Here is an 11,563-nt window from a genome sequence, read left to right as displayed (position 1 = left end):
ACTTCGCTTGACTCACCCCCGAAACGGTTGATCATAAGCAAATGCACGACGTTACCGGTGAAAAGAATGCACACGGCTATAGATTTGGAAACTAAGTGCTCCTAACCAATGAGACGATCGCCATGAACGTGCTTGCACTGGATAGCGACGACGGCAGCGATGATGCGGTAGGGCAGGCTGCCTCAACATCGTCCTCAAAGGAGGCCCGGCATGATTAGGTCCCTCTGGGGCTTCATTTTCGCGAGGAACCTTCCGCTGCACTACGTAGAGTGCTTGGATGCCTTGGAGAAGGATGTCAGCAAGCTTCGCATAAAGTATGCATGGCTGATGGACATAGGCTTTTCTCGTGCAAACCAGTGAGAAGTACATGGCGAGATGCTTGTGGCGATCTCTCCTCAGCATTTCTTCTGGATTTCTCAAGCTGACAGGCTGCTGGGGCAGCCTTCTCGCAATCTTTAAAGGGCCCCTTTTGGGGCCACCAAAGTGACGCCTCGGCGGTGCTCGCATATCGCTTGCCGCCCGTGACACCTCTTAGCAGTGCCATTCTTTAACGCCGACAGCCGCGGCTTGTTACACGTGATCGGAGCGCCCAAGAAGCAGTTAAACGAGTGAACACAATCAGCAGCCGGGCGGAGGAAGGTGGTGGGGAGGTGCACAGGCCTCCCTGCCTTTATAGTTTTCTCATATCACCTCTGCCATCCCCCTATTTTGATTTTTTTTTTCATGCAACCCGGTTATAACAATTATCGGTTATAACGATGGAATCTTCGTGACACTTGAATATTGTTATAAGTGGGTTCGACTGTAGCAGTGATATCTGTCATAGTAATCTGTACAAAAAAAAAATTACAAAAATGCATGCATGGCAATACTATGTTGTCACAAATATTATGCACTGTTTGCATTGCTTTGGCTGTGGTGCTAAATACCATCCAGAGAAAATGGGGTCAGAACTTCATGGAAACTAGATTTCATGGGAGTATCTTAAGTCTCTAGCTATCCAGACTACGAGAAAAATGCTGAATTTCAACAATGACAACCTTCTGCCTGAATGCACAAGATGTCTATCCAGTACAAAAACATAATTAAGCTCACCACTTTGAACAGTTTGTTTTGTGAATGTGGAGGCCAAAACGTCCAGTACTTATTAACCACACTTTTTAACTGATGTCCTTTTCCTTTTGACAAGTAACAAATCTGGAGTAACAACCTTTATTTTAAGTGAGCTGGTCCTTATACATTGTGGTAGAAAGTTGGTGTGCAAAGTGGATAATTCAACTGTAATTGAAGTAATTGCAACACTCAGATTTATTAATGATTGCTTAGTAGCACTGAAATGTTACGGTGTGAACTTCAATAAGCGTGCCAATCGGAAGCACATTTGCAAATAGGGTGGGGAGGGGGGGGAGTGAAGATTGTAAACTTTAGAATAACAAATCAAATTCGATGACTGAATCTAATAGTCCCAACTCAAAAATACAAACATCTTTCAAATATTTTTGACTACCAACTCAACAATACAAACATTTTTCAAATATCTTTTACTACTTCATGTCGTGACCTGTCAAGATCAAGCATAAAATTGAAGCAAGAATGCCATAACTTCCGTTGCATTCACAATACACATGTAACATACCAGAGCATGTTGCATTGCTCAGACTGGCCGACTTTTCCAGCTAAACATGATGACTCCCAATAAAATGTTATCTAGACACAGCATTTGGCAGTTGGTACTGTTTGATACTTTATAGAAATACAGCACCTGTGCCTTCTGATCGAATAAAATAAGAATACCTTTCACTGCCACATACTATATAAAAGAGTGGCACCACCTGCCAGGACTATTTGAACTAGAGAAAATGTGGTTTTCTACATTGTGCCATCAGCGCGGATGCCATGCATCTGTGCTTTGGTTGTGATGATACTGTCAACTACCAATTATTCAGACCTGCCTGATAATTTGGACACCTTTGCAGTATGGCTGCATGGCATTTAATGAGACCAATGTGAGAGCCATTTATAGAGCCACCCATAGAGCCAATGTATAAGAATGTAATTTTGGACGCTAAGGCTCTTTGCCATCTGATTTTGCAGACTTGTTGCTGTGACCACAGCTCCAAAATGGCAATAATCGAAGCCACCACCACCGCCATTTTGATTATCTCGCAGAATCAAACCAGCGTGCACCGATTTGCTAGCAGCCTTAGCCATCGCATCAATGCTAGGACGAGCTGCTTTGACGTTTGCTACCCAGCTTCCTGCTGTTCAGTGCCGCGTTTTTCACTCAAATAATTCGCCAGTGTCAGCAACGCCGCCTACTCTGCCTTTGCAATCCTCACTGGCAGCTTTGTATGGTAAGGATAAAGCATTGCGTAATGCTGGTTCCCGAAAGTCAGCATTGTACAGTAAGGATAAAGCATTGCATAATGCTGGTTCCCGAAAGTCAGCTTTGTATGGCAAGGATAAAGCATTGTATAATGCTCCATGCATAATGCATAGTGCACAAAGAATGAAAGTGTCCAACTCAAGAGGTAAGATAGAATTCGCGGAACTGTCAAAACTGGTCAACAAAGCGAAAATAAGTGGTATTCTAAACTATAATGCCAGAAAGACTGAAAAAGCCATAAAAAATGGCCACAGCCTGAAATCATTAAGAAGAAAACTTGGCATAGGACAAACTAAGATGTAGGCACTGAAAGATAAGCAGGGTAATATCATCAGCAATCTCGAAGATATAGTAAAAGCAGCGAAAGAATTCTACACCGACCTGTACAGTACCCAGAGGAGTCAGGATACCTCAATTAGAAATAGCAATGAACAGGATACAGAAACTCCTCCTATAACTAGCGATGAGGTCAGAAGGGCCTTGCAAGACATGGAACGAGGAAGAGCAGCAGGAGAAGATGGAATAACAGTCGATTTAATCAAAGATGGAGGAGACATAATGCTTTGAAAATGGGTAGATTTTTATACAAAGTGTCTATCGAGTGCAAGGGTCCCAGAAAACTGGAAGAATGCAATCATTATACTAATCCACAAAAAGGGAGACGTTAAAGAATTGAAAAATTATAGGCCCATTAGCTTACTCCCGGTATTATATGAAATATTTACCAAGATAATCTCCAATAGAATAAGGGCAACACTGGACTTTAGTCAACCAAGGGAACAGGCTGGCTTCAGGAAGAGATGCTCTACAATGGATCACATCCATGTCATTAATCAGGTTATCGAGAAATCCGCAGAGTATGTTAAGCCTCTCTATATGGATTTCATAGATTACGAAAATGCATTTGATTCAGTAGAGATACCAGCAGTCATAGAGGCATTACGTAATCAAGGAGTACAGACAGCTTACGTAAATACCTTGAAAAATATCTACAGAGGTTCCACAGCTACCTTAGTTCTACACAAGAAAAGCAGGAAGGTACCTATAAAGAAAGGGCTCAGACAGGGATACCCAATCTCTCCAATGCTATCCACTGTGTGCTTGGAAGAAGTATTCAAGCTATTAAACTGGGAAGGCTTAGGAGTAAGGATCGACGGCAAATATCTCAGCGACCTTCGGTTTGCAGATGACAGTGTTCTATTCAGCAACAATGCAGACGAATTACAACAAATGATTGAGGACCTTAACAAAGAAAGTATGAGAGTGGGGTTGAAGATTAATATGCAGAAGACAAAGATAATGATCAGTAGCCTAGCAAGGGAACAAGAGCTCAAGATTGCCAGTCAGCCTCTAGAGTCTGTTAAAGAGTATGTTTAGGTCACTTACTTAAGTTGTTCTGATCATGAGAAGGAAGTTTACAGAGGAATAAAAGTGGGTTGGAGTGCACAGGGCAGGCATTGTCAGCTTATGACAGGAAGCTTGCCATTATAATTGAAAAGGAAGGTGTACAATCAGTGCATTTTATCGGTGCTGACATATGGGGCAGAGACTTGGACACTGACAAAGAAGCTTGACAAGTTAAGGACCACACAAAGAGCGATGGAACGAAGATTGCTAGGCATAACATTAAGAGACAGAAAGAGAGCGGTTTGGATCAGAGAGAGAATGGGTATAGCCGATATTCTAATTGACATTGAGAGAAAAAAATGGAGCTGGGCAGGTCATGTAATGTGCCAGTTAGATACCCGCTGGACCATTTGGGTTACAGAATGGGCACCGAGAGAAGGGAAACGCAGTCAAGGATGGCAGAAGACAAGGTGGAGTGATAAAATTAGGAAATTTGCGGGCGCTAGTTGGAATTGGTTGGCGCAGGTCAGGGGTAACTGGAGATCGCAGGGAGATCGCCTTCGTCCTGCAGTGGACATAAAACAGGCTGATGATGATGATAAATGCTGGTTCCGGAAAGTCAGCTTTGTATGGTAAGGATAAAGCATTGCATAATGCTGGTTCCCGAAAGTCAGCTTTGTATGTTATTTATGATGCTGGTTCCCAAAAGTCAGCTTCGCTGCAATACGTCATTAACCGTTCAGGCATACACAGTGTATTGCAGCAAAGCATACCAATAGCAGAAAGGGGCCACTGTCATGGGACATGATGTCTACTATGTCATTATACACGTGTGCACCTGGTGTCGCCTGACACAGTACAAGCACTGATACGCCTGATGAGTGTACTGGAAGGCCTTCAGAGCTATTTTAGATGTGCCCATGGCGATTTGAGCCCTCGGGGCTGAAAGAGGCACACATTCACTTTTTTGGGCTGCCTGATTTTTCTAATGTTTCTGCGGACCTTAGGGAGTTCAAAAAATTAAGCGTCGACTGTATAGACATATTAATTTGCCCACAATGCTAACTTTATATTACACATGACTACATGTATGCTCTGAAGAACCCAGAGTTTGAGAATAATCTAATAACTAATCTTGTTGTGAATACCAGGATGTGAAACTTGTTCATGAGAAGGCCGTACATTATTCTCATACAGCAGTTTAACGTCGATATAACAACGTCGGTAAAACTGGCAATTTGCTTCATTATATCAAACATTCTTTATATTGAAATTCCACCTTTTATGCAAATCAGTACAGGTGCCGATAAATTTTTCTTACACAGAAGAGGATACAAAATTTTCAGCAATATCAGCCAATTGGAAAAACAAATATTAATGAGCGAAAATGAGCAATACTCCTGAGGCCTCCATTTGCAGGTTACATGTGCCCTCCTGGAGCAGTGCTTGCAAAAAATCCAATCTATCGTCGCAACGAAAAAAGCAACCCACGACTTATACAACACCAGTCAGAACCTTGCCCCTTAAGACACAGCGATCACCAAATGGGGGCATCCGTGTCCACTGCCTCACCGCGCGGGCAGCCAGCGGTGGAGCGTAAACAAATGCGACCGCACTCTGCAATGCCGGCATGTCTAGGGGACAAACACATACAACACGCGCTAAGAAACCTCCTCCATAGTCCCTAGGCAGAGTCACATATTCAAGGAGCAAAGGCCCCGAGATTTTCTCTCTCGCACCCGCTCTTACTCGTGCCTGCGCACAAATGGCTGGCGATCCCTCAAATGAATGTCTCGTGCGTGTGCACGGCTCAGCGCAGTCTGCTTGCGGCACACTTGGTGCAGTGCATTTGTGTTTCAGAGGGCAGGGCAGCATAGAGCTATGGGCGCAGTTCATTCGTGTTCGAAGAGGTGGAAGGGCGACAGGAGAGAGCCGCTTGGAGATGGCTGGAAAATGAGCATGCGGCAGCTGTTGGTGCAGCGGCCCATTGTGCAGCGGCTCGAATTTCTTGTTTTCTTTTTTTCTTCTCAAGGATTTCGCATTTCACTACCTTTCGGCTTGGACACCCAGCAGTCAGACTTCATCGTTATAATCGATAATGCAGCGTCGGGACATTGTAGTAAGCGGGTTATTTTACCATGGAAAACATACAAAAGTCAATGGTGCAGCAGCTTCACACTGTTATAACCGATATATTGTTAAAACCGGTATAGTTATAAGCGGGTTCAACTGTATAACAAACTCATATCATTCAGCGCATGTAAGCTACCCTATTTACTTGCACAAGGAAAGCACTCATGTAATGAACGCGCGTCCCCACTTTTCCAATCGCACATACGGCATTTCAACCACTTTTCCAATCAAGAAGCGTGCTTTTTTTCTCCTTTCCTCGCATAATGATGGCACCTCGATCTTGCTGCTGTGAGGGTTGTCTACTCGGTCTGGCTACCGAGTGCCGTACATAAAGGGCTATGCAACCTGCACTGTGCATGGCACGCATGGCCACAGACATTTCAAGCACTGCCAATCTTAGAGGTCATTTTTTAATGGTTCCTAGTGCTACCTAGTGCCACCAGCAGAAAACCAGAATGCCTCCATGCATATGTTGCCTTGCCTCGATGCCTCCACATTTTCTTTGTCAGTTCAATCGGCCTGTTTGCGACATTCGCACGTGTTTATAGTGATTGAACTGCCTGCGTTTATCGCGGATATGGGAGCTATAGTGTTAGCTTCAAGCTTAAAGCTGTCAAATATGCATTGGAGAACGGCAACCACACATCAGCAGGGCGCTTCCATGGCTGGTCTGATGTGGGATGCTGCATGCTCTGGAATTAGCTATACGACGATTAAGGACGTACGGAATGCCCATCCGAAAGAGCGAGTAGTGCGTAAGCTCCACCCAAATCGAGTGTCATGGCTTGTTTGCCTGGAAGACTTCATATCCCAGTTGAGAAGTACAAAACAAGCAATTCTTCACACACGCTGCTTTGCTTTACGCAAACATTGTCAATAAAATCATGTCTGCCCAAGCTACGAACACTTCACAGTGGTGCAGGTGAGCTTGGAGGGGGGGGGGGGGGGGGAGGGTTGTAGGTGAGTGGTAATGTGATCAAGTGTGCACTGGGGGCTCCTTCCTGCTTTTCTTAAGCCTGATGGGAGAGGAGGGCATACACTGTTCTGGTTGCTCTGGTTTGGTCTCTGCTTCCTGCATGTCTTTCCTCATCATTTTTATGAGATGCAATGTTACGGTACCTAGCGATGCATCAAACATTCGCCTTTGGCTTGGGTTTGTTCAAAAAGCGGTGTATGGAAGAGATTTTCCATGGCAAGGAATGTGAAAAACAAACAAAAATAAACATTGCGCATTAGAGGCGACATGGAGCTTCTTCATTGTCAGTGGTTTTCTCGGTGTCAGCATCTCTTTTGCTCACACCACTCTTGCTATAAGGCGCTTCGGTGGTGTGTGGTGGCGGTATCTATGGAAAATAGCAACAATGCGAGCAGAGAGCCAACAGCGACGTTTTTGTGTATAGCTAATATGGCGATAACTGATGAACTGATGGGTTGATAGGTGGAATGGCTAATTTGGGGGCTTTCATTATGACCTTCTAAATCTGGTACAGCGCAATACAGAAAGGAAGAAACAAGCCGAGCCGGCCAGATGAAAGAACAGAGCACTGCCTTCCAACCGGTTTACTGGCAGGTTGCACCAAATATATAGCTACAAGAAAGCATCAAGCAATGTCGTCACAACACTTCGCAAAAGATCACACCGACAGAAGACTAAACTGTCATGAGTCACAGAACACGCAATTCTGTCATGCACGGTTAAACTGATCAAGAAATCTTTACTTCCTGTGGATAGGCACAAAGATAGCACACTAACATACGTGCCGCCAGCCCTGGCTATAAGATCAGCTTCAATAAACTCCCGCATAAGTTGTGATCGGTGCTTTTTAGCACTTCCCACCAATGAAAATTCGGTTTACATCTACAGTCGCGACAGTGAGTTCCTAAGTGTCCCTGTATAGCTCGGTCCACATTGTAATCATGTTCTTTTAGCCTTTCATTAAGGCAGCAACCAGTTTGGCCTATATATCTCTTCCCACATAATAGTGGAATTGAATAAAGAAGCCCAACAACGCAAGACCCAAAACGCTTCTTGTGCATGGTCGAACAGACAGTGGTGCACGGATGGAGTGGATTCACGGCCGTACAGAGCCTGCGTAGCGTATCAATCACGGAAAACACTATTTCCACGCTACCCTTGCGCCCAATCTTTTTTAATCTGTGAGAGACGTTATGCAAATATGGTATGACTACCGGCCTCTATTGTTCATTTTTTCTTTGTTGGGCTTCTGCATTACTGTCCTTCTTTATCTGCTTTAATAGCTTTTCAGCTATTATTTCAGTAGTGTAGCCGGGTATCTGGCACACAAAAGTCAGATCAACCTGACCTCCAAAACTGCGCTGCATGGCACGATGGCAGGATTTCCTGAGGGCATTAGTAAGACAAAGATCGGTGATGATTCACTTAACCAGCTTAGAATTGGCTGAGTCAAATGATGAGAGAGGATTCCCACTTCTTGGTTCATACATCCAGCATACATGGTCACGTGAAAGAAGTAAATCAAGGTCTAAAAATCGTAACCTGTTGTCAGTTGGTGTCAGCATTTTAGAATGCAATACCAACTCGCCCAATACTCGACCCTAGTGAAGTTGAATATAACGACCTTTTAGAACAACAAGCAATTTACTGTGGTCCCCTGAAGTTCGTTATATCAAGATTTCGCTGTAGTATGTACTACCAATTTGTAACCAATTTAGTCAAAGAGAAGTTTCATTGCAGTTAGACGATGCCTGGACGTCCCTGCTGTATCTTGCCATTTCTTTTCTTTTATGATTTTTTTAAAAGTAACAGCAACAGAAGTTACCAGCGTCAGATCATGTTTGTTTTCAGCTTCCAGAAAGCCTCATATGGCCAATGTAACCCTTGCATTAAGATTCGACCTTCTAGTGGCTTCAGTTGCCTCCAAGGGCAAGCAGCCATACTCACATTAGTGCAGCTAATGGGAAGAGCTGCAGGACGGCACCGATCAGAAATGGCAGCCCAGGCTGGTAGCTCAGAGCAGCATTGAACACCAGTGAAGAGAAGATGTCTCCAAATGCAGGCACCAGCGATTCGCATGTCGTCCAGAATGAGAACACCTTGGCTGCAAGGGGAAGAAGGAAGCCCAGAGTCAGAACATGGGCCGAGCCATATCTAATGAGAAACAAGCAGGAAAGGCCATACATAAATAGGGATAAGGCACACCTTGTCTCTATTTATGTACGTTTTCTTTTTTCCTGCACCTTCCTTGTCATTCTAGTAGCATGTTTTAGTTCATGTGAACAATGGTCACGTGAAAGAAGTAAATTGAGGTGTAAAAATTTCTAACCTTAACACTTTTTGAACGTAGTAAAAAAACATTGCCGATCTCTTGCCAAGGCTCCTTGAGCTTGTGAGCCAAATATTATTGCACTGCATCCAGCAGGGACTTTACAATCTCACGTCAAGAGCAGTCAGCAGTCGCTTCCTCTTGCACGTGCAATGTGGTCATCGCAAGCAGTAGGCCAACCAATGCTACTGGCTGATTTCGTGATCACAAGTACATTCTCGGTAATATATCGTTACTAATTTTGTGTTCAATAAGTAAAAAATATATGTCTGCCATGTAAAAAAGACACAAAAATAACTTCATCATTGCACCGCACGTAGCTGCATCTGCTGCAGGTGGCCTCTGAGATGGCAGTGGCTTATTGTGTAGCGTAGTCTACCGTGGCTGCCATGACTGCCACAAAAAGACAGAAAGCAGGATATTGGTGGGATAACTCCCCTTAAAGGTTCGACGATCTGATGAATTTTTGCAGCACGAGATTTGTGCAACAACATACTTTAGTAGTTAGGGGTGCGCGAATATAAGTTAATGAATCGAATAGAGAACATTTGAATAATTTAATTCAGGAATCAAATATCTACTCATTGATTTTTTTTAACATTCAATATATTCGGTGGAGAGCCATGCAGTGCCACAGGTCACGTGTGCCGCGGGACCCCTCGCACTCAGTGCCACCCGAGCAAGCGTTTCGCTCTGTGTCTGCCACAAAAAGACTGCCGAGCGTGCCTCGAACGTACCGCCCTGGCTGGCATAGTAAGTCGAACCCACATACAACATCCCCACTTAAGATGAACTTTCGCTTAAAACAAACGAAACCTGCACGACCATCAAAATATACATTATTTCAATGGTGCAAAATCGCACGTGCAACAAACATTTTTGAGCCCTGCGGATTGATTACAGTAAACAGGTGGTGTAAACCTGGCGTCGCAATGCAAGTCGAGATAATGACGGACTCCGACCCCTTTGCGTGCGTTGGCTGTTTTCTCGAGCCTCCTCGCAGGCAAACTCCCTGTTTCGTGCCCCTCTCAAGAGCTACCCTCTACCCTCTCCACATGCTGCCCATCAGCACCGGCGTGTAGCTTCCAAGCAAAAAAGGGAGTAAGGCGTGCAGACACGAACACAAGAGAAGGGAAGTGGACAACATGAATGCTGACTACCGTACACTTCTCTTCTCTTGTGTCCATGTCAGCATGCCTCATCCCCTTTTTTGCATTATGAATCCTTACCAACTAGCTCAGCTTTCTGTCGTTCTAGCTTCCAAAATCGCCCCCTCGCCCATTCTCACAACTCAGCTCCACTCCCCTTTCCTCACTCTTTCTCACGACTCCCTTGCATTCGCCTGTCTCTGTGGGCGTGCTACGGTTCCATCTTGAAGTCCAGAAGTTCTATTTCATGGCCATTACTGGGTGTTTATCGTTACACCAGTGATGTTCCATGCAGGGAATTTTCCTCTTTTCAGGGAGTTTTTGGACACAATTTTAGACGAATGGGAAAACTTGGAATCGGCCAGCTTGAGGTTCTGATAACCTTTGATGTTAAAAAGCTGGTGTGCTATTTTGGTACAAAACGTGAACTACAGTTTTTGTGTCGATATTAGATAAGGCTATCTACTCAGAATTGCCAAAAGCTGCAAGCCACCAGTGGCAGTTCATGGTAGAGCTCTCTCTACGGGGAAGATATGTTGGGATATGCCAGCGAGCTGCCACTTGCTATCAAACGCTGTAAGAACTTATTGTGCTTGTTCATATGTCGGGTACGCTTGCTTCTTTCTGGAGATGTCGAATGAAATCCTGGTCCCATTGACCTAGCTGCCATTTTGGAATCATTGCGACGTATCGAAACCGGTCAAGATGAAATTCGAAATGACCTGCGAGCCTTTAAAAATTGGCAGGCATCTGTCGGTGGTCAACTGAAACAGTTATCCGTTAGGCTTCAGACTGTTGAGGGCGATCTCGAATCGATTAAAAGTTTTGGCAATAGGTCATCACCCGAGTCTCCTGAAGAATGCCATGCTATTTCGAGGCAGCTTAAAACAATAGAGATGCGTTGCGAGGATGCCGAAAACAGACTTCGGCGGTGTAATTTACTCTTCTTTGGCATCCCTGATGATCGAAACGAATCATGGTCATCATCTGAATCAAAACTTACCAACTTGTGCAGAGAACACCTTGGCATCGCCATCGAACCCACCAAAATAGAACGCGCACACCGCCTTGGCCAGCTCAACAGAGAGAAGAACAGGCCAATAATTGCTAAATTTACGTTTTTTAAAGATAAACAAAGCATAATACAAAATGGCTATAAATTCAAAGGCACGGAATTCGCTGTTCGCGAAGATTTTTCCCTCCAAACGTGTATCGCCCGACGCAAGCTCATTGCCTTCGCAAAA

General features: G+C 44.4%; 1 protein-coding gene across 2 annotated transcripts in view; it reads right to left on the bottom strand.

Moving 5' to 3' along the window:
* LOC142560888 (proton-coupled folate transporter-like) overlaps positions 1-11,563 on the bottom strand; it is a 137,630-nt gene that overhangs the window by 12,568 nt on the left and 113,499 nt on the right. For both annotated transcript variants that reach the window (XM_075673299.1, XM_075673300.1), the window contains exon 7: positions 8,790-8,946. In XM_075673299.1, coding sequence (XP_075529414.1) covers positions 8,790-8,946 — 157 coding nt within the window. The remainder of the gene's footprint in view (positions 1-8,789; positions 8,947-11,563) is intronic.

Source organism: Dermacentor variabilis, chromosome 10 (assembly GCF_050947875.1).
Source record: "Dermacentor variabilis isolate Ectoservices chromosome 10, ASM5094787v1, whole genome shotgun sequence".
NCBI lineage: Eukaryota > Metazoa > Arthropoda > Arachnida > Ixodida > Ixodidae > Dermacentor > Dermacentor variabilis.
Note: the sequence above shows the minus strand (reverse complement) of the source record. Positions and strands in the feature narration are given on the sequence as shown.